The sequence below is a fragment of the Camelus ferus genome, chromosome 27, assembly GCF_009834535.1.
Source record: "Camelus ferus isolate YT-003-E chromosome 27, BCGSAC_Cfer_1.0, whole genome shotgun sequence".
Taxonomy (NCBI): domain Eukaryota; kingdom Metazoa; phylum Chordata; class Mammalia; order Artiodactyla; family Camelidae; genus Camelus; species Camelus ferus.
The window spans coordinates 20,593,125-20,617,225 of NC_045722.1; the positions used below are offsets into that span (position 1 = coordinate 20,593,125).

General features: G+C 50.6%; 1 protein-coding gene across 3 annotated transcripts in view; it reads left to right on the top strand.

Moving 5' to 3' along the window:
• The first annotated feature begins 505 nt into the window (after positions 1–505).
• The window catches only part of SYNM (synemin), a 37,111-nt gene continuing 13,515 nt past the window's right edge, over positions 506–24,101 (top strand). Inside the window, exons 1-5 of one of the 3 annotated variants that reach the window (XM_032469395.1) lie at positions 507–1,435; positions 7,712–7,836; positions 15,523–15,593; positions 17,264–19,683; positions 20,599–23,605. In XM_032469395.1, the coding sequence (XP_032325286.1) occupies positions 626–1,435; positions 7,712–7,836; positions 15,523–15,593; positions 17,264–19,683; positions 20,599–20,937 (3,765 nt within the window). In that variant the 5' untranslated portion in view covers positions 507–625 and the 3' untranslated portion in view covers positions 20,938–23,605. Of the gene's footprint in view, positions 1,436–7,711; positions 7,837–15,522; positions 15,594–17,263; positions 23,606–24,101 lie in introns of those variants that run through there. The other 2 variants (XM_032469396.1, XM_032469394.1) reach the window with 2 other exon arrangements.

Sequence of the window (24,101 nt, forward strand, 5' to 3'; positions counted from 1 at the left end):
GTGGGACAGCAGAGCCCCTGGTAGAGGGAGGAGTTGAAGAATTGAAAACAAATGGCTGCAGGCTGAGTCCAAGTAACCGTGGCAACCCGCCCCACAGTGCCCCGGTGCCCCGGTGTGGCCCAGGAGAGACGCTGGTACTGATCGGACTTCCAGACAGATCTGGGAGCTGACATCACAGCAGCTATGTGTCCTGACAAGCAAGGGCCAGGTGGCGATGTGCACCTAGGTGAATGGGAGAAGGGCGGACAATAACGGAGAGACTTCCTCGGCATCCCTTCTGCGAACCCTGTCCAGCGAGCTAGCCACCCGCCCGTTATCCGACAGCCGGCCACCAGGACTCGCGACCGCCCGGGCCCTTGGAGGGACAGCCGCTCGGAGCCGCGGTCATGCCGGCAGGGGGCGCTGTCCGGCCGCAGAGGCCGCGCTGGGCCGCGCTCTGATTGGCTGGAGGACGCAACCCGCGCCAACTCCCGCCCGCCCCGTCCGCTAAGTGCTGCAGCTCGCCAGCTCCCGCCCCAGTCTGCGGGCCTCCGGAGCGGCGGTGGGGCCGGGCCGGCGCAGCGGAGGGGACAAGACCAGGGCAGGAGGGAACCAGCCGGCTAGCAGAGCTCCGCACACTATCAAGATGCTGTCCTGGCGGCTGCACACGGGCTCCGAGAAGGCCGAGCTGCAGGAGCTCAACGCCCGTCTCTACGACTATGTGTGCCGGGTGCGGGACCTGGAGCGCGAAAACCTGCTCCTTGAGGAGGAGCTGCGCAGCCGGCGCGGGCACGAGGGCCTGTGGGCCGAGGCGCAGGCCCGCTTCGCCGAGGAGGCGCGCGGCTTGCGGCAGCAGTTGGACGAGCTGAGCTGGGCCACGGCACTGGCCGAGGGCGAGCGCGAGGCGCTGCGGCGCGAGCTGAGTGAGCTGCGGCTGCTGGGCGAGGACGCGCGCGCCGCCCGCGGCCGCCTGGACGCCGAGCTGGACGCGCAGCGGCGGGCGCTGCAGGAGGAGCTGGGTGCGCGCGCCGCCCTCGAGGCACTGCTGGGCCGGCTGCAGGCGGAGCGCTCAGGCCTCGACGCGGCCCACGAACGCGACGTGCGGGAGCTGCGCGCGCGCGCCGCCGGCCCGACCCTGCACTACCGAGCCCGCGCCGCCGGCCCCGCCGCGCCTCCGCTGCGCCTGCGGGAGGTGCACGACGGCTACGCGCTGCTGGTGGCCGAGTCGTGGCGGGAGACCGTGCAGCTGTACGAGGACGAGGTGCGCGAGCTGGAGGAGGTGCTGCGGCGCGGCCAGGAGAGCCAGCGCGAGGCCGAGGAGGAGACGCGGCTGTGCGCGCAGGAGGCCGAGGGGCTGCGGCGAGAGGCGCTGGAGCTGGAGCAGCTGCAGGCGCTGCTGGAGGACGAGCTGCTGCGGATGCGCGAGGAGTACGAGCTGCAGGCCGAGGAGGGGCAGGTCCGTGCTTGGGGACGGCCCCACCCCGCCCAGGCGGCCGTGGGGGAGTAGTGGGGCTTCCCCGACCGCCCCGCGCTCACCCGCGGCGCGGCGTCGCAGGCGGGCAGGACCCGCCCCGTCCCGCGGCGGGGCCTCAGGGGCCCGGCATCTCGCCAACCCTGGAAGAAGAGCGTGGGTCCATCAGCTCAGCGGGCAAGTGCCAAGTGGCAGGTCCCGGTGAATGGCCCCTGTCCTCTTGTTAGGTTGTCATCTTTTTTAGACCTTGACATGACTGGGAGCATCCCGACAAATGACCCCCTCAGTTCTAGGTTCTCTTTCCATTTCCTGTGCTTCGAAGACCGAGTTCACATAAAAGTCAGACAAGAAGCCCCAGAAGTGACTTGCAGAGTTGACAGCTCCCTCCTCCTCAGGTCCCTGTGTGGGCGGTTCCTAGGCAATGCCAAGCCCTTAGCGGGAGCCTAGCCCTTCAAAATGGCAGCCCCATTGGCACGAGGGCTCCCCTGGGGAAAACTTAAATTGTTTTCCAAAGCGGTTTTTATTTTGCCGGGATGACTTCTCAGTTAGAGGCAGCTGGTTGTGGCTCCGTGGGTCACTGCCTTGTTTATTCTTGGGAGGGGCAGCGGCCTTAATGCAGAAAAGAGTTTGATCAGAGATGTTTTTCTCACAGGACAAGCTGATGTCAGATCTCTGGGTATTGTAAAAGTTGTGGGAACACAGGTCCCTGTGGAAGGGTGTTTCTATACGTGCAGATGATATGAACAGTTCCTGTTTCAGAGAAGCAAAGCTCAAACCTCCGACACTGACAGGCTGACACCCGTTGCTGATTTCTTGTCTGTACACCCCGTCCAGGCCTAGGTTGGCCTCGGTCCTGCGTGGTCTAGGCTAGAATTGGAAATATTCCCAACCCTACTCTCAATAGTTGTCAGGATGACATTTTAAAACAACAAATTCAAGAACATTTTGAAGGGAACAGTTTGCACCTTTGAGTTAAATTTTGTGTTAGAGTAATTTTGTGTCTTTTAAAAATTAGAAGTAAAGAGAACATGGCCGTTGTGGTCGAGAAGACTGTGGGGATGTGACAGGCAGCCACAGTAATCAGCAGATTATCTGTTAACCACACCTGGTCCTTAGCACTACCCTGGGGTTTCACTCTTCTAAGAGCTGGAGTCTGGGTGGGAAATCATAGAAAGAATACAGTACTAAATTATTTGGAATCTAATCTTTTGGATCATGGGTTTTGTTGAGACTGCCTCATAATTTTCAAAAGTGCTCTGCCAGGCTTGTAGGTGGGCAAGGACAGGGACCGTCAAAGTGTGTGCCGATGGCTATAGTTTACTCTGGACTTGAGTGCCTCCCTTTGCAGTGATGGTAGCCAGGGACACTAGTTCCACGGGGCCCCACGCTCTTGTTGAGTGAAAGTTAAAAAGTGTCTTTAATGTAGGCTTTCACAGAGCTTTTAACCAAAAAGAACTGCCTGCCAACTCACTGCCCACTGAACCCCTTTGTAGGGAACCCCTGCTGCCACCCCAAGGGTCCCTGCTATGCAAACAGGTTTGGAAAAGGCTTCTTTGAGGTGTGTTTTGTGGGCTAAGTCCTCACCATTCATGTGCAGTCATAGCTCACTTGGCTCATTTCAGACCTGGAAGCTCTGGTTTCAGTGTTCATTTTTAGCAGCAGAACCCTCTCCCCTCACCCCCATCCTCACCCCCCTACCTAGATACGAAACCGATAAAAGTAGACTTCCTCTGTTTGGAGGAGAGGTGGGAACTTGAGCAGTGTGGTTAGAAACCTTTGGCACAGGGACCACAGGACCCTTACCTGGTATCACACCTGACCTGAAACCAGGACCCTGCCCTCAACTTCCTGTCCAGTGATACCTCTCCTGTTGGAATTTGCTTCTCTCTCCTAAAAGTAAAGAGTAAGGAAAATGTCATTAAGGACTTGGATTTTTTTTTTCAGCTCCAATTTGTGGAGATTTCTTTGTACTAATAATTTCCTCATCCAGATCCTGAATCTTTCCCCATTGCGCTTAAAATAACCATATTTCAGATTGCATTCCAAAAGACTCAACACCAAGCATTAGTATTTTTTAAAGAAGTATAAAAATGCTAAAATTTTGTTAAAGAGTAAGTATTGGTTATTTAACCCCAAGCCCGTGGCGTTTTCAAATTCTATAGACGCTAACTTTGAGGAGACTGAAACTGTCATAAAACCTGATTTAACTGATACACTGGAATAAAAGTTTCATTACACAGAGTTAGCCTTTAATAAGAACTTCTCATGTGCCAGGTACCACAGGTACCCAGTCCTTCACATGTGTATTCACTCTCAGTCCTCACTCCAGTCTTAAGAGGTGGGTGCTAATATTTACCCCATTTTACAGATGACGAAACTGAGGCTCATGGGTCACTTAGTAAGTAGCTAAGCCTGGGTTAGCTACTTACACATTGCCTGAACAGCTAACCACTGGGCCATATTCCCTGTCTTCCATTTTATTAAAGATTAACTTTTAACCAGTATTCACTTTGCTTTCTTAGAATAATGACCAGTGTTCTTTCTAAGGATGAGCACAGAGGTGCCCATTAATCTTAAAATCCTTAAGTGCTTTCAGACCCTGCCTGCTTGCTGGCTGTTGTCAGAATGGTTTCAGTGTTGTTTTTCATTTAGTTTTTCCTGTGTTCCATATGGTTTAATGGGACCTCCCCACCCCCATCTGGAGGCAGGAAACCCCACCCAGTACCCAGCGTTTCCCTGGCTCCCCCTCTGCAGCTCAAGGGGGAAGGATGCTGGCTAGGGCTCTGGGAAAAACGGTCCTTCCCAGATGGCGTACGTGCCTTAGGTCTCTCTGTGAGGCCCCTTGCCTCAGATTTGCCAGAGGAAATTTGCTGAGCTGATGTCCAAGGCCCCAGCATTCTATATGTATTTTAGACCACTTGAAGCCTGACTGATACACCCTGTTGCCCAGGCTGCAGGAAGGGGCTTTGAGCCAAAGCTGTAAGACATTTGTGATTTATACCGGCCTTACCCCGTAAACATGGAGATTTTGGCTTGTGAAACTGAGCTTTTAGCCTGGAGGCTGGCTATTTTTGGGTAGCTTCTATGCCCCCAAGACCTGATTGAATAGGAACACGTTTCTCTTTCTTTCCCTCCCTCCTTCCCTCCCTCCCTTCCTTCCTTTGTTTGTTGTTGTTGAAGTATAGCTGATTTACAGTGTTGTGTTAGTTTCAGGTGTACAACATAGTGATTCAGTTATACATATGTATGTATTCTTTTTCAGATTCTTTTCCATTATGTTATTACAAGATATTGAATATAGTTCCCTGTGCTATATAGTAGGTCCTTGTTGTTTATCTATATATTTTATATGTGGCAGTGTGTATCTGTTAATCCCATATATATGGAATATATATAATCCATATATATATGGAGAGAGAGAGAGAGAGGTCAATTCAACTCCAGGGCTGGGGGCTGAGAACTGGAGGAAGGGGGTTGTTGCAAGAGGGTAGGCTTGAGTCCAGGAGATCAGAGTTCAGTTTGAAATGCCTCTGAAATATCCACCTGATGTTGTAACATAAAATGGTGAGCCTGGAGTTCAGGGTGTTGTCCGGGCTAGAGCTATAAACACGTAGTTAGCATCTAATCATTACTTGTTATTATTTACACATTTGGTTTTTGTGTCTAAATAAGGTTATCACAGCATTTAAATTCCCTCAAACTCTTAATGTTCGAGATTCTGAGTGCCGTGGCCGTGACATCTGCAAGCGCTTCCCGTTGTGTCTGGCTGCCTCGCGCAGCAAGGAGCTGCTCATATTCGGTCAAGAGAAAGTGAATTCCTTGGATACTGACGGCAGTGTGCTTTCCCTGGTGTAGGCCCACGTTTCATCATCACGGGTTGTGATGCTGCCCAGAGTTTCTCTAAATAGCATCTGAGAAAGGTGACCTCTCTCTCCCCGGCTTTTATAACGTCAGGCGAAACTGCTTCTGCCCGGATTAGAATTAGCTGCTGGGTCTCACGCCTCAGTGCCTCGGCCTGGCCCACGGTTTGAAAACTTCGGGAGAAGTGGAGGCCAAGCCTGAAGCTTTATATTCAAGCAGCAGGATCGGTTACAGTTTCTGTGGAGACTGTTGGGAGCCCATCAGTCTTACGTTCCTGCTTCCAAAAGTCAACTAATTTTCCTTTGACAGCTTAGGAAGAGTTGACGCACATGGAAATGTGGTTGAACTGTTCTTATTTTAACTCAAGTACAGTTAGATTTTTCTCTTCCCATATTGTGGGGCACAGAAATGTTCTTTGTCCCCTGGGAGGAGAGAGAATCTTCGTGCTGCCTCTTTGGTATGGCGAGGAGGTCTTGACCTGTTCAGGTGGTTTGTGGTTGGAGAGTTGAATGTGTCTGATCATTTTTTCTGAGCATTTTAATAATAACTGAACTTCTTTGTGAAGAAGACATGACTACAAATTTTCAAATTTTAATATTTAGGTCAAATTTCGTATAGTAGGAAGGAATCAATATATTTATGTTGATAGAACATGTCTATAACCTTGTACCTGTGTTTATACTCCCTTTAAAATGCTACTTAACTGTAGAATGTGAGCATGTCGTGACTAAATTCTGGCAACTCAGTTACTTAAATCAGGACCGACCAATGGTCTGCTTTAGTGAGCCTCTTTATCTACTCACAGTACCAGTTTTGGAGGGGGTTAACACGTCCCCACTGGGATACTGGCTCGCAATTCTTAAATTTATTCCTTTGCTTTAAAAGCTAAGTGGTTTCAGTCTTTGTACCTAGCATACTTTATATATACAAAAAGAACCTCACTACAATTCGCTTAAATATGTAGAACAGTTATTGGGAGCAGAATAATTTACACGCTGATCACGCATCTTTTTAGATAGTAAATCCACAGTGAGATCTTAGTTAAGTTCATTCCTTGGTTTCACAGACATTACATGTTAATTGTGGGCCATCAGCATTCTGTCAGGTGCCTTTGGTGGAGGGATTACACCAGGAATGAAAACATTCCTTTATCTGACTGTCTTCCAAGTTCTAAATTCCATACAGATAAATGTCTAAAAATGTAGCCTGTTTAGTTAATTGTGTTCAGAAAAAATGCTGTTTTTCCATTCAAACCATAAGTTAAAGTATATGAACTTACTCAATGTTTAAATATTTTCTCAATTATTTCCCAGTGTAACTATAAAAAATTACATGAAACTGACATAGAGTAGTGCAAAACTGTAAAATGGTACAAATGAAGCTGTTGTGTTTATTAACGTTGAAATATATTGTCAATTTTAAATGGTACATTTTGAGGATGGTAATATTATCTTGATCATTTCATTTTTAAAAAACTAACTTATTTTTTTGGTGGGGGGAGGTAATTAGGTTTATTTATTTATTTTTAGAGGAGGTACCAGGGATTGAACCCAGGACCTTGTGCTTGCTAAGCATGCACTCTACCGCTTGAGCTGTATCCTTGCCCCTTGATCATTTCATCTTAAGTCCAGTTCGCCAAATGTGTGCTGTGTGATTTGTCTGTAAGGGGGATTTTTCTAGAGACGGGGGATACATGAGGCGGCCGGCCGTGCCCTGCAGTGTCTCCCAGCCAGGGAGCAACAGGGACAGGGGTCATTGACCAGGCGGGAGTGGAACTGCTCACGCTGGCGATGGGAGCGGTGTGAGCCCAGGGTACTAACTACATCCTACAAGTACAATCAAAAAAGACTTATCCAGGTCTGAATTTTGACATTTATGCCTGGAATGCATTCCTGTCTCATCAGCATAGCTTTTCTCCCCAGATGATTTTGAAGTATCTTTTCTAGGTGAAACAGAGAACTCTGCTTACTTGCTTATAATTGGAGAAATTGTGACTATGGGGGAAATTCTATTTCAGATTTGAGTGACTTCTGTTTTAAATATTAAAAACCCCTGCTTTATAATCTTGGCTTATTTTCAGTAGCGTCTTACTTGACCAGTGGGATGTATTGACTCTCGTAAGCTGACTGATGTCTGAACTGCAGACTGATGTCTGTTTACAAGCACTCATTATGATTAGGGAGTAGGAACAGAGGAGCCAGAGTCCCACCCACATCTTCCATATGCAGTGAAAGAAATCTCGCAAGTGGGAAAAATGCAGTATTTAAAATCATCCTTGCAATGACTTCATTTTTAATCAACCTTGACTTTATCTCTTTTTGTGTCCCGAACTGTTGATATCTTAAGTTTGACTCAGCGAAGCTCTAGTTCTCTGATCCCCAAACCCTCTGTTCTCTTTAGAGAGTGATTGCCAGCATGGAGGATGAGAAGGCAGCCCTCACCTTGGCCATGGCTGACCGGCTGCGAGACTACCAGGAGCTCCTACAGGTGAAGACTAGCCTCAGCCTGGAGGTGGCCACCTACCGGTAAGGACGCTGTGGCAACGCACCAGATCGGAGGGATTAGGTACCCTGTTCACACATGAACGGACTTTACTCAGAGAAGTTACAGAGCTAGAAAGGGGAGAACCGGGACTCGAACCTGGGAAGTCCGAGTCCCTCTGCTCAGACATCTGTTGTCCTGACTCCATCTCCAGGGGTTTGGCCTTGAAGAACTGTCTCTCTGCCCAAAGGTCAGCATGGCGCCCCAGGTGACTGGCTTTGTGTATCAAGATGTTGACTTGAATTCAGGGTGACCAACCTAGATGAGAGAGTCACAGAGCACTCAAAGGGGCAGAGGACATGTCCTTGGAGTGGCTCATGGGTCGCAGAGCAGTGCCGAAGTGGGGGCCCTCAGTGCCCCCTTCCTGCCCCTGGGGGTACAGGGTCTCTGGTTGGGTGGCCCCTCATCTCCTGCAGCTTTTGTGACTGGTGAGGACAGCATTTTAGGGATGCAGGCTTAGAGCTTTCTCCTTAGAAATCTCATGGGGTAAACAACTGCAAAATTAAATTGGTAGGGTATTCAAACAAATGCTGAGTGAGATGAGCTAAACTTGACTAATAAGGAAAACTTCAAAATAGTTGGGTTTTATTTGGGGGAAGGAAGCATTAATTAGGATTTTTTTTCTCACTTGCAAGTGACAGAAGCTCTCTTACACTGGCTTAAGTTAAAAAAAAAAGGCATTTATTACTCATATCTCTATAAAAGTCCTTAGTTTCAGGCACAGTAGGTCCTTGTACCTGGATGAGGTTATAGGCGGGCGGTCTGTCCCTGCCACCTCTGGTCCCTTCATTCCTGGCTCTGCCCTTGCTGTGGCAGGAGGGACCCCAAGCAGCCACAGGCTTTGGCCCTTGCAGCCCCACTCCCCTGGTCAGAGGAGGGGGCTCTTTCCCACCATCCCAGCAGAACTCAGCCCCCCTCTCTACCGCCTCTGGCTCTGTTGGGTCATGTGCTGTCCTTGGCCAGGGGACAGAGTGCTCTAGAAATTGGAAGGTTCGGCCTCCCATGGGTTACAGGGGCTGAGACTGGGGTGGGAGGCACCCCAAACCAGGCACCATTCTAGAGCCCAGAAAACCCACACCTGCGCCATGTTAGGTGACACCTGGTGAGTCTTTTTCCCTCCAGACATTTGTATCTTCTGTCTCCTTTTTGTAAAAGTTCTCTCTCTGGGCTGGAATCAGGGGACTTTGATTTTCTGCCTTGCCTTTCTGGGGTTTTGAGCCCTTTCCTTCCTCGCTTTGTCCTGCCCCCAGTTCTGTGTCATGAAAAGTCAGAGGGCACAGGTGGGCATCCTGCCCAAGGGGCTGGGGCCTTACCTCTCTGGTAGGTGCTCACAGCCCGGGCAGCTTGCTTCCCTCTAGGCCCCTGGTTGTGAGCCTTTCTCGCTCATGTCAGTGGAGTGACTGTCAGCAAGGACAGTTTGCTCCTGTCTGCGGCTGGGCATTTCTCTAACCCAATTAGGGACTGGCTCGGCCATCTCCTCGGAATTTAGGAGGCGTCAGTGCTTTTGGGGCAGTGGGATTGACGTCACTGCACGTCTTCCTGAAGTCCAGGTTTGTGTAGGGAAGAGTGGAGCTCGGCCCTGCCAGCCACAGATCCCAGCCTCCGTGGTCAGAGCTGCGGCCGGACACCCCTCCCCTCCCACCCCCCAGTGCTCAGGATTTGGTCTGAGAGGTGCCCATAGGCCTACAAGACATACAGGTGGTTGAAATAACCCATTTCTTTGGACAAGCCAAAAGCCTAGCATTTTTATCACTGATTAGTGTCCCGAAGATAAGCCCTATGGTCCTCCGTGACTCTTTCAGTACTTGGTGCTGCTGCCCAAATTCCGAGGCCAGGGATGAAAATTCCTCTTCACATGTGCCCATGTGATCTTATTGACCTCGACCCATCATCTCTGTGATGTTGACCTTCCTCCCACACCCTGTCTCTCCAAGGGCGGCAGGGACAGTCAGCCTGGTGGGGACGCTGTTCCAGGGCTGCGGTGGCTGCCACCATGGTGGGCATGGCTCCCCCCTCATGGCCGGGATCACGTGGCTCAGCCCCAGGTTTGCCCTGCAGCCGCCGAGCCCCTGGCATGCTTAGCTGACAGCCAACTCCTGACCGCACTCTCACACATGGGAGAAGGGCCGTGGTTCCTGAAGGTTGAAAGCACTTTCCAGTATAGCAAGACTTTGTCGGTTGTGCTGAGGCCAGACCTCAAGTGTCGTCACCACTTCCAAACCCAGATATCTGGCCCTTTCTGGTAACCTTCCTGGTGAAGAAGAAATATTAAAGTAATAATAACAGAGCATAACTCATAATTTATAGATACAGGTATATAGTGGATAAGTAAATATATAATTTAGTAAAATAATAAAATTTTAAAAAAGCAAATGCAGAGTCTAAGACTGGAGAATTTCACCAAACCTAGTTGGCAGCTGGAAGGCCCTGGTGCCTGGCCTGGCAGGTGAATGTGACCACGAGCCCTTTCCTGCCATGTTGCAGGTGATGGTTGGCAGGAGCCATGGGGCTGGGCTGCAGCCGAGGATGCCAAGAGGAAGGGAGAGTGTGGGAGAAGGCGTCTGCCTATCACCAGTGGAGTCACGTGGGGCTGGAGAGGCTTATCTGCCTGATTCGTAACTGCGAGGTTTTTCCTGGGGTGCAGGTGTTTGTTACTTGAGGCACTGGGTGATGAGGAGAGAGGCTCAGAAACAGGATGGGGCGTGGTTCCCAGCCACACCTGCATGTGAGCATCATCCGGAGAACCTGATGAAGCATCAGCCCCTGGGCGCAGTCCTAGATACCTGGACTTGATTAGCGCAGGGTGGGCCCAGTTGTGGAGTTAGAGCTCTGAGGATGATTGTCAGGTGTATCCAGGGCAGAGAAGCACTGGTCCAGGGCCTTGCTTATGAGGGACCCGTAGACCATAGTGTCAACATTACAAGGCATGTCAAGCTTGAGAAATCTCGGGCCCACCCCAAACCTCCTGATCAGAGTTGCCTCGTCACAAGATCCCAGGTGGTTTGTGTGCTAACTGCTACTTTGCAGAGCAGCCTGGGCATCCAGAAAGCTCTAACCCTGTCTCACAGCAGCCTTGCAAAGGATGGGCAGGCTCAGTGAGGTGCTGGGTGCTATGGGGGAGTGGAGGGAGTGTGCTGTGCAGGCTTCCTGAAGGAGGCAGTGTTGAGTCTTGCAGGAAGGGAGTCCAGGAGGAGACCATGTGGGAAGGTTTTCCCAGGCAGAGAGGGCAGCCTGGGTGAGGACTTGCCAACCGAGCTAGCACGGCATCTGTGGCGGTGCCGAGCTTTTGGGTGTCCCTGGGCAGCTGGGTTTTGGGGGCCTGTGATGGAGGCCACGTGTGATGGATGGGTAAGAGCCACACCCGTGAAGCCATGTTTTGTGAGCTGAGGGCTGTGCTCTCAGGCTGCTCCACAATGCTTGGCATGCAGCGGTGATGCCGGCTCAGAGGGACTTAGAGGTGTGACCACGTGCTGAGGACCACATGCCGTGGATAAGGCTGCGTGGACCTAGGGAGCCCCCTATGCAGGGAACAAGTCCCGTCCCAAAAGACACACAAGTGCAAGGTTTCTGAAATCAGAAGAGTTGTGAGAATCAGGGGAGGCTTCTAGAGGGAGGTGAGATTGATCTGGATCTTGAAGGATGGCAGAGATTGGAACAGATGTAGGAGAAGGGGAGGGAGAAGTAGAGGGTATCGTGGGCGGAGGGAGGGACACAGTGTGCTTAGGTGAAAAGTCAAGCAAGATGTTAAAATAATAGAACGCGTGTTCCAGGAAAATACGTGGTTTACTGTCAGCTGACAGGATCAGCTGAAGATGGTTCTGAGAAGGAACCGAGAGCTTCCAGGCAGAGGTGATTAGGAGAGATTTTCAAGGGATGTGGGATTTCAGTTGGGCCTTGGAAGGGCGGGGAAAGTTGGGGGGTGGGTAGGAACTGGACCAGCAGAAAGGTGTCGGGAAGGAGCTCCAGGTGCACAAGGCAGGATTAAAAAATAAGTGGGGAAAGGAAAGTGCAGGGTGAGTGAGCAGGGCCCGGGAAGGAGGCAGACTGCGGGCCCAGATTGCCAGGAGGCAGAGGCCGCAGGGGGCTGTCCCAGGGCCGGCACCAGGGGGCGGGGAGGCGGCCGCTGGCCGGTGGAGTGTAGAGGGTCTGAGCCTGGAGTGGGAGCGGTATGTGTGTTTGGGGCGAGTGGGGCAGGGAGGCTCCTGCAGTCGCTGGAGATTTGGGTGGTGAGGACCTGAGTGTGGGCAGGGAGGGAGGGAGGGGCTGGAAGCAGGACGGCTCTGGGAGATGGGTCCTGCCCGGCACTGGAGCTTGCAGACTGGACCACCCTACACTGAGCCCTCTCCACAAGGCAGGTGCTTTTTCAGACTTAATTGGTGACCTGAAGACGGCGACTGGCAGTGTCCCGAACCCCTCCACTGCTGACATAAAGATCTGGCCCAAAGCTGTTGACTGAGAACTTGTAAAAAGCATGGTTAGAAAATAAATAGCCCCCTGCCCCCTCCCAAAAAAAAGAACAGAACCCAGTCATCAGGAGAGTAAGCTGTTAGAAAATATAATAGGAAAAAAAGATATTCACAATTGAAACAAAAAAATGCAAAAATATGGAGGAATAAACTGAGTCCAGAAACCACAAAACTGACGGTAAAGAGAAGCCCACTTTGGATTTCTGGTCTGGGGGACGGATGGTCTCCATTAAGAGTTTAAAAGCGGCTTTGTTACGTTTTTTGGGGGGTTGGGCGGGTGGAGGCTGTTAACATTTGTTCTCAGTTTCGCCTGGCAAAATGAAAAGCAGCCTCGAAGGATCTCTCAAAAAATAAAAACAAAAAAACCTGAAAGTGTAGTCTTGCTTGGCTGAATATGAAAGTGTACTGCAGAAACTTCCCACCTGGGGACCGTAAGGCAAGCCCTTTTAAAAGGTGAGACTCTGCATGTCTGTGCGGGCGGGGGACATGCAGGGCACCTGTTTCCTCTTTCTGATGGCAGTGGGTTTTAACTGAGAACATTCAGTCTCTGGGTTTAGACTGCTTATGAAGCAACACAGATAACTCCCGACGTTGGTAATTTCATCATTTTAGTGATATTTCTGGTTGCTCCATTAGTTTTTAGACCACCGGTGCCTTTTAATGTGTCTGTTCAAAGGAAAGCATTTCTTGGGAAATTCTCAAGGTCTTGGAGAAACAACACTTTGTTTTTCTTGAGTCCTACTTTTTGGAAAACTTATAAAATGTGTTAACGCTGAGACTTATCTGGTTATTGGGTGAAATATTTGAAGTTAATAAAATCTTGTAGTTTTAAGGATAGGTAATTAGGATCAACGGATACCCTTGGTTGCTAGCCTTCTCCATATGACTACATAAAGGAATTAACCCTCAGTTAACCATGCTTTTAGTTAATCCAGAATCTCTTCCTTTCATGAACTCCTCTAGTTAATGGAAAATCAGCTTTCTTCTGAGGTCAGTAGGAGGTGATGTCGACGATGAGGATGAAGATGGTGATGAAGATGATGACTGACATTTACTGAGCACATGTTCTCAGCAGCCTTTGTTGCCAGAACTTCCCAGTCACTTTATCCATTCCCACTGCCAACCTGTGGGTGCTCCCTGTTTCAGAAATGGGGAAACTGAGCCACAGAGGGCTTGAGCAGCTCACCCAGGGTCGTAGGACTAGGAAGTAGCAGGTCCAGGATTTGAATCCAGACCACCTGATTCTGGAGGTTTCTCTGTTAACCACTCCCTGTGCTTCCTCTCTCTGCTTTATCAGCAATGTTGTTCTTTCTGTCAATGGGTTTTTTTTTTTTTTTTCAGTCTCTGGAATTGACCATTGGGCTTTCTGTAGGTGGTTGCATCTGAGCACAGAGGGAGTGACCGGAGCCTCATGGCACCCGCATCTCCTTATTGTCTCTCATGGGCCAGTGGTTGGGACAGACCCTTTCTAGTTCCAGTGGTGACGCTGGTCCTGTGAATAAAATTCTACCCATCTCTCCTCCCTTCCCCCTCCAGTCTAGAGTGACAGGTGTTCCCCCACCTTCTCCTAGCCCCTTCCCTTTTTCCTCCCACAGCCCCCTACCTGTGTTTTGCCAGGAAGCACCACATAAACCCTCCCTCAACCCAGGACCAGGCAGGCTTCCCCGCTGGCGCTGCTTCTGGAAACATCCTCTGGCTCTCCACCATCCCTGACGCTGGTCCACACTTCTGGTGGGCGTGCAGGGTGGCGGCCTCGTGCCCGTGGTGCGGGGTGGCAGGGGCTGTGCCCTGAGAGTGCATCAGGATGATCTGGCCCAGCTGGGAGTCTGCTGCCTGGTGAGGCCTGTGGGGTCTATCAGGGCCTGGAGCCCGGCCAGAGGCCACATTAGCGCTTCCTTCTGCCCTCTGGGTTTGTCTGGCTGCCTTAATGAGGCTGGGGCCTGGTTTTCCCGCACTTGTTTGCTTGTTTTCCTGCCTCCTGAGAGAGGCCGCAGCCCATGGGGCTGTGTGAAGCATTGCTAATAGCCCGTGATTCAGGAGGTTGGCATTTCTCACCGGGCACCGTGGCTCAGAGGCAGCTTTCCTCCAACGCTCTCAAAATAACCAGAGTGCGCTCGACCCTGTTCTTAAAGTGGTACAAGGCTAGGCCTTCAAAACGTCCCTCCGAGAGCTTTTGAGGGAATCACCACCTTTGAATGAGTGGACATAGGACTTGGCGCTGGTCTGCCTGGCCCGCAAGTCCCCCCGTGGGCCTGGCGTCCCCCCTGTTTTCCTGCCCAGCTCTCGGCGGCCGTGTCAGCATTTCCAAGTGGGCCCGGCTTCTGGTTGCCCTTTGCCATTTACAGTGTGTTTCTTGGAACTGAAGTTGGTGACTTCACCTGTCGCTCTAGCAACCGAACAACTGTTGTGCCCGCGTCCCAGGGTCTCCGAGTGGCGGACACATGGTGCTGACCTGGTGCAGCGTGCGGGCCGTGGGCCCGACTTGTGTGCTCTCTCCTCAGGGGTCTGAGCCAGGGGCGTGAATAACAACTTAATGGAGATCCACAGTCATACACATGGCAGGTAGACAGGGCCGGAGAGACCACCTCGTTGAGTGCATTGTGCTGCTTTCTTAGAGAAGTGAGGCTCTGGGGGCGTGGTGGTGGAGTGGCGGTCTGCACCCTGTCTGCCTGCCAGCACGACTGTTTTTCATCTCTTAAGGTGTCTCCATGGAACCCAATTTGAAAACCACCATCTGCCTGCCTTATTTACAATCAAATGTCAGTCCTTGCTCTGCCCCTAGTCACCCCCTGACCTATGACTCCAGAAAGACTCCGGAGGGGTTAATACTAATTGTCCTGGGGCTCTCGCCCAGGGTGGCCTGCCAGGCATGGGCCTCTCCCCGCTTCAGGGAAGCCAGACCCCTGACCGCCCTTCCTGGGCCCACATCCTTCTGTCTCCTCCTTCTCCTTGCCCTGGGTTTGGAAGGGCTTTCTAGAAGGCCTTGGCTCTCCAGTCCTTCTGAAGCCCTGGCGCCCTCATTCTGTTCATTCGGCTGATCGATGCTCTCCCCAGCCAGGTCTGCTGGGCAGGCTGGCCTCACTGTGGTGTGGCCTCTTCAGACGCGTGACACTGACAGTGTGGCCGTTGACCAGACACATGGCCTACAGAGGCACTCCTCGTCTTTTACTTCTTAATGACTTTTAAAAATAACTATTTTTACAGAGCCTTACTGGAAGGAGAAAGTAACCCGGAGATCTTGATCTTGACTGAGCGCATTGAAAACGTGCCGCAAGGTAAATATGAGGAAAGCTCTTTGTTTCACATTAAGATGCTGTCCGTCTGGACGGGTTCATTCCATGGACAAAGAGTAAAGCATCGTTTATCTGGAATAGTCTTGGTAGATATGAATTTTTAGATAACCATCGTTCATCCCTCTCTTAAGTACCAAATAGATTTTATTTAATTGGCCATAGTTTAAATAATACTGCAAATGAGATTGTGGGAAAGGGCTTGATAAGCTCATTTGTTCATCTAGCCAGTGTTTGGGGGGTGCGTCCTGTCCCACGTGATGAGGAAGGGAAGGGCTGATGGGACGAGACCTGGGGGGTGTGAAGGGTGAGAAGGTGGACAGGGACTTGTTCGTCACACCCTTTGGAGGAAACACCCTTTACAGACCAAAGACCTACAGTCTTAACACAAGCCTGGGGAGGTATTACTCTGTGTGGCAGGCAGTCAGCAGCCTGGAACTCGAGACCCCACCAGGGCACAGGTGGGAAGGATCACACAGTTCTCACCACCCTAGGTTGGCGGGGGCAGCTCAGGGTCGGCCTCCATTCAGGCCAAAAGCTGCAGAACAAACTCGTACTTCTGTGGCTGCAGAACTGACATTAGAGTGGTCATTAGAAAGTCCCAAAGAACCTGTAAGATAACTTAAAAAAACAAAAACAAAAATAACTTCCATAGGGCTTTCTGGCCGAGCCAGGGCAGGTCACACTGCACGTGGTGTGTTCCTTGTACACCCTCCTCCGCATAGTCGCAGGCTCCGTGGGGGTTGCTGTATTCAAAATCGTGGTGTGTTGGGAACACGTGGTTGGCTGCCACGAGGGGAGACCCAGGGGTGAGAAGGCTCTGCCCAGCTCAGCAGGACGGGTGTCGCTGGGGAAGAGGGCAGCTGGTGCTCCTGGCTGCATTCCTTCCACGAGCTGCCACCCCTAAGAGCTGGTACCCAGGAGGTTTTGGACACTCCCACGGGTAGCTCTCTCTGTGCATGGTCCAGAGCAAAGCAGGAAGCCCCGTGGACCATGACATTAAAACAAATTGTAGTGTTGGTGATTGTCTTCCTGTGTTGGCAACTTCTCAAATGAGAAGTTTGGGTTTTTTTTTTAAAAAAAGTATAGAAATAGAAGAAATCAGAAAGTTTAAAAAGTTACGTTCTTCAATATTTGTTGGCTCACCATGGAAATCAAGGACGAATAAGAGCATTGTAAAGGGTGGAAGGGTAATGCCATTTAGTGTTTAGTAATTATGTCCTTTGTAGTAATTACGAAGCTCTTCTCTGCTGGAATAAGTAGAATAAAGTTACCGCAGCAGAGTGGAAATGAATGACTCCAAATGATCATCATGTTTTGAAATTTCTGCCACAAAAACTAGCACCCCTAACCTCTCTGGCACATGCGCTGTGCTTTACAGCCACATGTTTGATATATTTAAGATGGATATTTTAAGATCAGTAACTGGAGGAAAGTGTTGTGTGGAAGCTTTGTCCTGCTTTAATTTGTCATGGGATTTTTTTTTTAACTATTGGAAAAAAATAATTCAGAGGTTGAAACAATCTCATGATGACCCTTCTGTGGTCATAGTAGGTATTTATCATGATGGGACGGGACTGGACCTGTGGTGATGCTTTTAAGATGAAAACAGGTAATGATAAGTATCGTTCTAATGAACTGTTCAATTTCTACAGAATTCAGAAAAACTCCCTATCAATACAGCACCTCAGTGTTACAGAGGGAAAACGAGAGAAATCTGTTTCCAAGGCAGAAGGCACCCTCCACGACCTTCCATCACAGTGTGGCACCGCGTTCTGACCTGCTGGCTCGGCCGGGATCTCCGAAGGCCGTGGGAAGCGCTTCCAGAAGAGGCCTCCTGAGCTCCGGAGCCGCCTCCTTTACAACCACTCGCCTGGAAAACGCCTATGAAAAAACTGCCAGCCGTCAAAGCAACCTCAGAACTTTCTCTCCAACCCCTGATCTTTTAAGAAATACTGAAGCTCAAGTGAGAACCGAAGGGACAAAGGATGCCCCCGCCAGCTCAGCCAGAGAGTCCCCTCTTGCCCGAAAGCCCTACCAGGAGCGCTGGGACCACGTGACGGCAGGGGCTTCCAAAAGCACTTGGTCGAATGAGAGGACCGTCTTTTTGGGAAAGGAAACAGAAGCTGAAGCCACGAGGGGGCAGGAGAGAGGCAGACCGGGAACCATCCAAACAAAGCGAGAAGAGAAAATGTTTGATTCCAAAGAGAAGGCTTCAGAGGAAAGAAACCTAAGGTGGGAAGAACTGACAAAGTTAGATAAAGAAGCCAGAAAGCGAGAAAGCCAGCAAATGAGGGAAAGGGCCAAAGAGAAGGAGTCACTGAAGGAGAAAAGTGTGAGGGAGGGAGAGATACCGATCAGTCTGGAAGCCTCCCCGGGCGGCAGCCCGGAGGTGGCCCCGCAAGGTCCCCAGGTGCCCCTGCAGAAGGACGCTGGTGAAGGGACAGGTAGACGGGTGGAAACAAGGGAGGCTGGGTTCAGGCTGAGCACCAGCGACACCACAGGCTCTCTGAAAGGCGACTCCATGACCGAGACCATAGCCGAAAACATCGTGTCCAGTATCCTGAAGCAGTTCACCCACTCCCCCGAGACAGAAGCATCAGCCAGTGCTTTTCCAGACACAAAAGTCACTTACGTGGACCGGCAAGAGCTCCCCGGAGACGGAAAAACAAAGACTGAGATAGTCGTGGAGTCGAAACTGACTGAGGAGGTTGATGTTTTGGATGAAACGGGCCTGGACTACCTCTTAAACCAGGGTACTAAGGAGGTGGGGCTGAAAGGGAAGTCAGCTGAGCGGGTGATCGGAGATATAATCAATCTCGGGCTGAAAGGGAGAGAGGGGAGGGCGAAGGTCGTCAACGTGGAGATCATTGAAGAGCCCATGAGCTATGTCGGGGGCGAGAAGGCGGCTGAGTTTTCTACCCCATTCCAGGTGGAGGAGGTGGAAGATGCGTCTCCGGGCTCCAAGGGGCTTGTTGAGGAGGAGGAAGGTTATGAAGAAGCAGATGTCACGTTCTCAGGGAGTCGACATAAAAAGGCTCGGCCGCCCCAAGAGGACATAACTCACGTTGAAGAAGTGATGGAGGCAGGTGACTCAGAGGGAGAGCAGAGTTATTTCGTGTCGACCCCGGATGAACAGCCCGCGGGGCGCGATGGAGACGAAGGCTCCGTGTATGGGCAGATCCACATTGAAGAGGAATCCACCATCAGGTACTCCTGGCAGGATGAAATTGTACCGGGGTCTTGGAGAAGAGGCAATAAGGACGAAGCGCTGGGAGAGAAGGTTGTGAAGCCACCGGATGTTCCAGAACCATTTCTGGAGGGGGACCTGGGTTCTACTCACTGGAAAGAGCAGACTAGGAGTGGTGAATTTCATACCGAACCCATAGTCATTGAAAAGGAAATTAAGATACCACAGGAATTCCACACATCCATTAAGGAAGGCTTCAAGGAGCCCAGACACCAGCTGGTGGAGGTCATCGAGCAGCTGGAAGAAAGCCTCCCGGAGCGCATGAAGGAGGAGCTGTCTGCCCTGACCAGAGAGGACCAGGGCGGGCCCGAGGGCGTTTCAGTGGACGTAAAGAAAGTCCAGACCGCAGGTGGTGGGTCTGTGACCTTAGTTGCCGAAGTCAACCTCTTGCAGACTGTCGATGCCGACCAGTTAGACCTGGAGGAGCTGAGCAAGGATGAGGCGGGTGAGATAGAGAAGGCGGTGGAGGCGGTGGTACGGGACAGCTTGGCCAAGCGGCACAGCCCGGCACCTGGGAGCCCAGACGAGGAGGCCGGAGCGGAGGCCCCGGCTGCCGGCTTCCGCTTCAAGCGCTGGGCCACCCGGGAGCTGTACAGCCCCTCTGGTGAGGATGCCCACGCCGGCCCCGCCTCTCCTGGCCCAGAGCAGGTCGCTTCCCAGGGCCCGGTGTCGGCCACCGTGGAAGTCACCAGCCCAAGGGGCTTTGCCCAGTCACAGGTGCTAGAGGACGTCACTCAGTCTGTAAGGCACGTTAAAATAGCGCCCCCTGGAATTTGGAGGACTGAGCAAGTCTCACCCGAAGGACCCACTGCACAAGTGGTGGAGGTAAGTGGGGAAAGCGACCTGAGTCGGGCAGCGAGCTCGGCGGGAGCCAGCTGGTCTGCGAGGCACTTTCCTTTGGGTCCCGATCAAAGTCAAGTGTCCACAGAAGTCGTCTTCCAGGGGCCTGTCCCTGCCTGTCCCGAGGCAGAGGATGCAGAAGAGCCTGGCCCGTCAGAGCTTTCCACTGACGCCGACAGATCGGGGAGGCACAGCTCATTTAACTCCAAACAGTTTCATGCTAAGAGGGAGATAATTTTTCAGGCCCCCATTTCTGGGACAGGGAAGGCTGGTGATCATTTTCAAACAGAAGAGTCAGCGGGTACCCAGACCTCTGTAACGCACCTTCAGTTAGGCCCTAGAGAGGGGTTCAGTGAGCAAATCCAGCTCACAGCCCCCCTTTCAGAGCAGGTGGAGTTGGAGGTCAGAGAAGCTTCTGTGGACACTGAAGCGTGGACAGGGAGTGGCACATCCACCATGCATGTCAGAGTCGGGTCTCAGAGGCACCAAACCACCGAGCAGATAGTTCCCCCGCCCTGGGAATTTAGTGACTCAGAAAGCAGTGCCCACAGCGAGGGCGGGGCGGATGTGAGCCAGGCCACCCGCAGTTACACCGTGGGGAGGAAAATCCTGATGACTGAAAGGAGCACCTTCCAAGGGGCTGGGTCTCCTCAGGAGACCAGCGTGGGAGACACGTCTGGGGTGGAAGTGACATCGGGCATGAGCAGGTCCTTTAGGCACATTCAGCTGGGCCCCACAGAAACCCAAACCTCTGAGCACATTGTCTTCCACGGACCCGTCTCCACAGCATTTGCCCTTGCTGGCTCGGGAGACTCCCCTGAGCTAGGCGAGGTGGCAGATGGCAGCAGAACAGTAAGGCACGTTGCACTGGGGCCCAAAGAAACCTCATTTACCTTTCAGATGGACGTGAGTAATGTAGAGGCGACCCCCCGCTGGACACAAGAGGCCACGGTCCTCTTCCCCCAAGGGACGGAAGCAGAAGCTCATAGCGAGTCTGACCGTGGTACTTGGAGAGATGCTGGCAGTAGGAATGACCTGGCAGCCGGCGCGAGCTTTCAGGGCTCTGCTGGGGACAGACACCAGGCCCCTGGGGAAAAGGGCAAGGAGCAGGCTGAGTTTGATAAGACGGTGCAGCTACAGAGGATGGTAGACCAGAGGTCTGTGATTTCGGATGAAAAGAAGGTTGCCCTCCTGTATCTAGACAGTCAGGACGAGGAGAATGAGGGACACTGGTTCTGATGAACAGATGCTGTGTTTTACATGCTGTCTTACTTGGTAGCAACCAACACACAAAGGCCTTTACTTCTTTTGAGGGAAGGAGGTTCACTCTTTATTAAAACCTCCCCGTTTTTACTTTCTTCAAAGAGTGCTCCAGGCAATGTCAATTTGCTTTATAATCTGTAAAGTTTTCAAACTAATTCATGCCTTAAAAGGTGTTGGAATTTTATTGAGTTGGGACTTTGACAAAAAAAATTTTTTTTAATCTTTTTAGTCTTAAAAGTTCCTTTCTCTGGAGTCTTCTTTCTACTCCTAGAGACGATTTCTACCCCTTTTGCACCTGGTCACAGAAATGCCTCGCATTCTGTTTGAAACTATATTTAACTATCTAGGTAAGATGCCTACATGGTAACTAACGAGATTAAAGTAAAATATACATTAAATATATAAGAGTAAATTTTTTTTGCATGTGCCAATATGAAATAGTTAACTAACATCTTAAGGGAAAAATGAACACATTTTTCTCTGTCTGAAGTCTTCAAAAAGAAATTATAGGAAATAAGCAGATTAAAGAAAAAAAATCTAAGTGATTTCATCTTTAGGAAAAAGTTACTTGTCACAGAGTTAAATTCATTTTAAGACTTGAGTGAATTGCTTTCTACGTGCAGAACTTTAAAAAGTACATATAGTATTTTATTTATGGAGAGGATAGCTCCAGCCTAGCACAGGGTTTCCAGTCAGCACACTTGCTGTGTTTACACGGGCTCTTGGAAACCTATAGTGGGTCCGGAAGGGGCCAGGAGGTGGTCATTATGGAGAATCGCTTACAGTACCAGTTTTTTATGGAACTAGGTCATTAAGTAGTGCACAGTCTAAATAAATAGTTTTCTTCATTATAACCTTTAGAGTAGCCAGCTCTCGTCAGAGTATATTTGAGCTTTCCTGCACCTTAGCCCTTAGCATCGAAACAGGCAGTTGTACTGATGGGAGGCAGACCCTGAAGACAGTAAGAAGGACGTTGATGCTCAGACCACGGCTGGACTCGAGGGACGCTCACGCACAGTCAGGTTGGAAGCCCAGGAAGATGGGATGGAGGCCTTTCTGAGCTTGAAGAGTCAAGAGATGAAACAAGGCAACCAGCATCACGAAGGTTTTTACACTTTTGACAGAAGTCATTAGAGTTGGGGTGTTTTGTCCAGGAACACAAATAATACGTTAAATAGAATAAGATGTTTTGGGGAGGGAACTGGGTGCCCCTCCTGCCCCCCAGCCCTGAAGCCCCCAGGGAGGGCCCCGGGGGAGGGCAGAGGACCTCCTCTCCTGGGCTGCAGAGTGTGGACCTGCAGACACGCACCACTGAGTCTATGATAGGACAATGAGTGGCTCTGTTGGACACAAGGGTATTGTTTTTAAAGCTTCCATCTTTAAAGGTGTAGCATCACATAAAAATAGTACTTATAGCAGCACAGTGTTATTCTAACCCAGACGAGTTCCTTTCACATGTTGTCTAAACCATACTTCCTCTAACACAGTGTTGTAGAACTGCCTGGCTAGGGCACTGAGGGGTAACGATCGAGGGGTGCTGTCCTCAGGTAGGTTATGATGCTGGGCGGCGCGGCGGGTCGGGGGGAGGTATGGAATTTGAGGGTCTTCCCTCTGCGTTTCACACGATGGCCCTCACGCCTCCCCCAAGATGCGTATCTCCTCAGCGGCCAGGAGTGGTGACAGCGGGTAGTTTAGGGAGAGTGCGTTTTCCTAATCGAACGTGGAGGTTAAATGCAGCACAGCTTTCAGGATGATCTATTTTAAAAACACCGTGAAGCAGGGTAGAGAAAGAAAGTTGATCTGAACTGCGAGCGGGAACCTTTGTTACCTGCCAAATGAACTCGCTGGTGATTGTGACAAGTTGGTACAGAGGTGACGGCTTTGCCAACAAAGACTTCTCGTTTCTAATAGAAAGGTGAGCTGATTTTATGTTAGTGGTAGGTGGTGAATGGTATTTGTATAAGTGATTTATTGGTGAGAATTTGGTCAAGGTGACAGCCTACTGTTTTGATGACAAGACTGATGACGGAGAGGAGTCCGTTATGTGTGTCTAAGTGGGCTTCATTTAATGTCACTTAACGAGTGCTAATGTGAATAGGTTGTTTATTTCACGGCTCACCTCCTTTGGAAAATAAATATCTTAGATCTTAACTTTTATGTCTGTGTTGGAACTCGTATCTTCAGAAGCATCCTGCCAGGAGTACCAGTACCGAGTCATGAGCTGCCATGTTACTCAGTCCCTGGATCCCCCAGAGCAGGGTGCCCTGTGACAGTCACCCCATGGCTCCGGTTCCTTTAAAACCAGTCACTCCGGAGACAACATAGTCAGCTTGGTGGGACAGGGTGAGGACACAGCCAGTCTTCTCACGTTTATTGCTGTGTAGACGAGATGGTACTAATGGACTGTTTTTCACCTTCCCGCTGGTTGTTTTGATATTGTTTGTTTTAAAATGTATATTTAGAATGGAATCATCTAAAGAGCTGATCTTGCTAACCTCCTGTTCCCTACAAAGGGAAATGTCATATGAATGTGTAAAAATAAAACTCTAAGAAAAAAAAAAAAAACACTCCACTTGTTCCTAAAGAGAATGAATGTTTTCCAGTAGATGTTTTTGTGGTTTCTATTTAAATCCTAATGAAAGCATCTGTGTGTGTACGTGCACATTTTTATTATGGCACAGAATCACTGGGGGGCATAGAAGTGAAAAGTTCAAGTTCTTTGATTCCTCATTTGAATCAGGACTTGATATTATTAGCACAGAACTAGAAAGCAGGGCAGAGTGTAAACCCAACTGGCTTGTATTCAAATTCAGACTGCACGGTTTGTGGTAAGAATGTCATCACGACAGTCTGGAAGGCTGGTGGCAATGGGGTGACCAACCATCCTGTTTTGCCTTGAGTGGAGGGGTCTCCTGAGACATGGGACTTCCCATTGCTAAAACCAGAACAGTCCTGAGCACACCAAGATGGTTCACTACTAACCTTCGGTGCAGACTGGATGGAATGGTTCATCATGGCTGTTCCTTAGGAGCTTGAAAAAATTGCACTAGTTTGAGACAAAGGAGTCAATACCCTTACCTGTTTGTAGCCTTTTACCAAAAACAAAAACAACAACAAAAAAACGTGAACAGCTTGAGTCT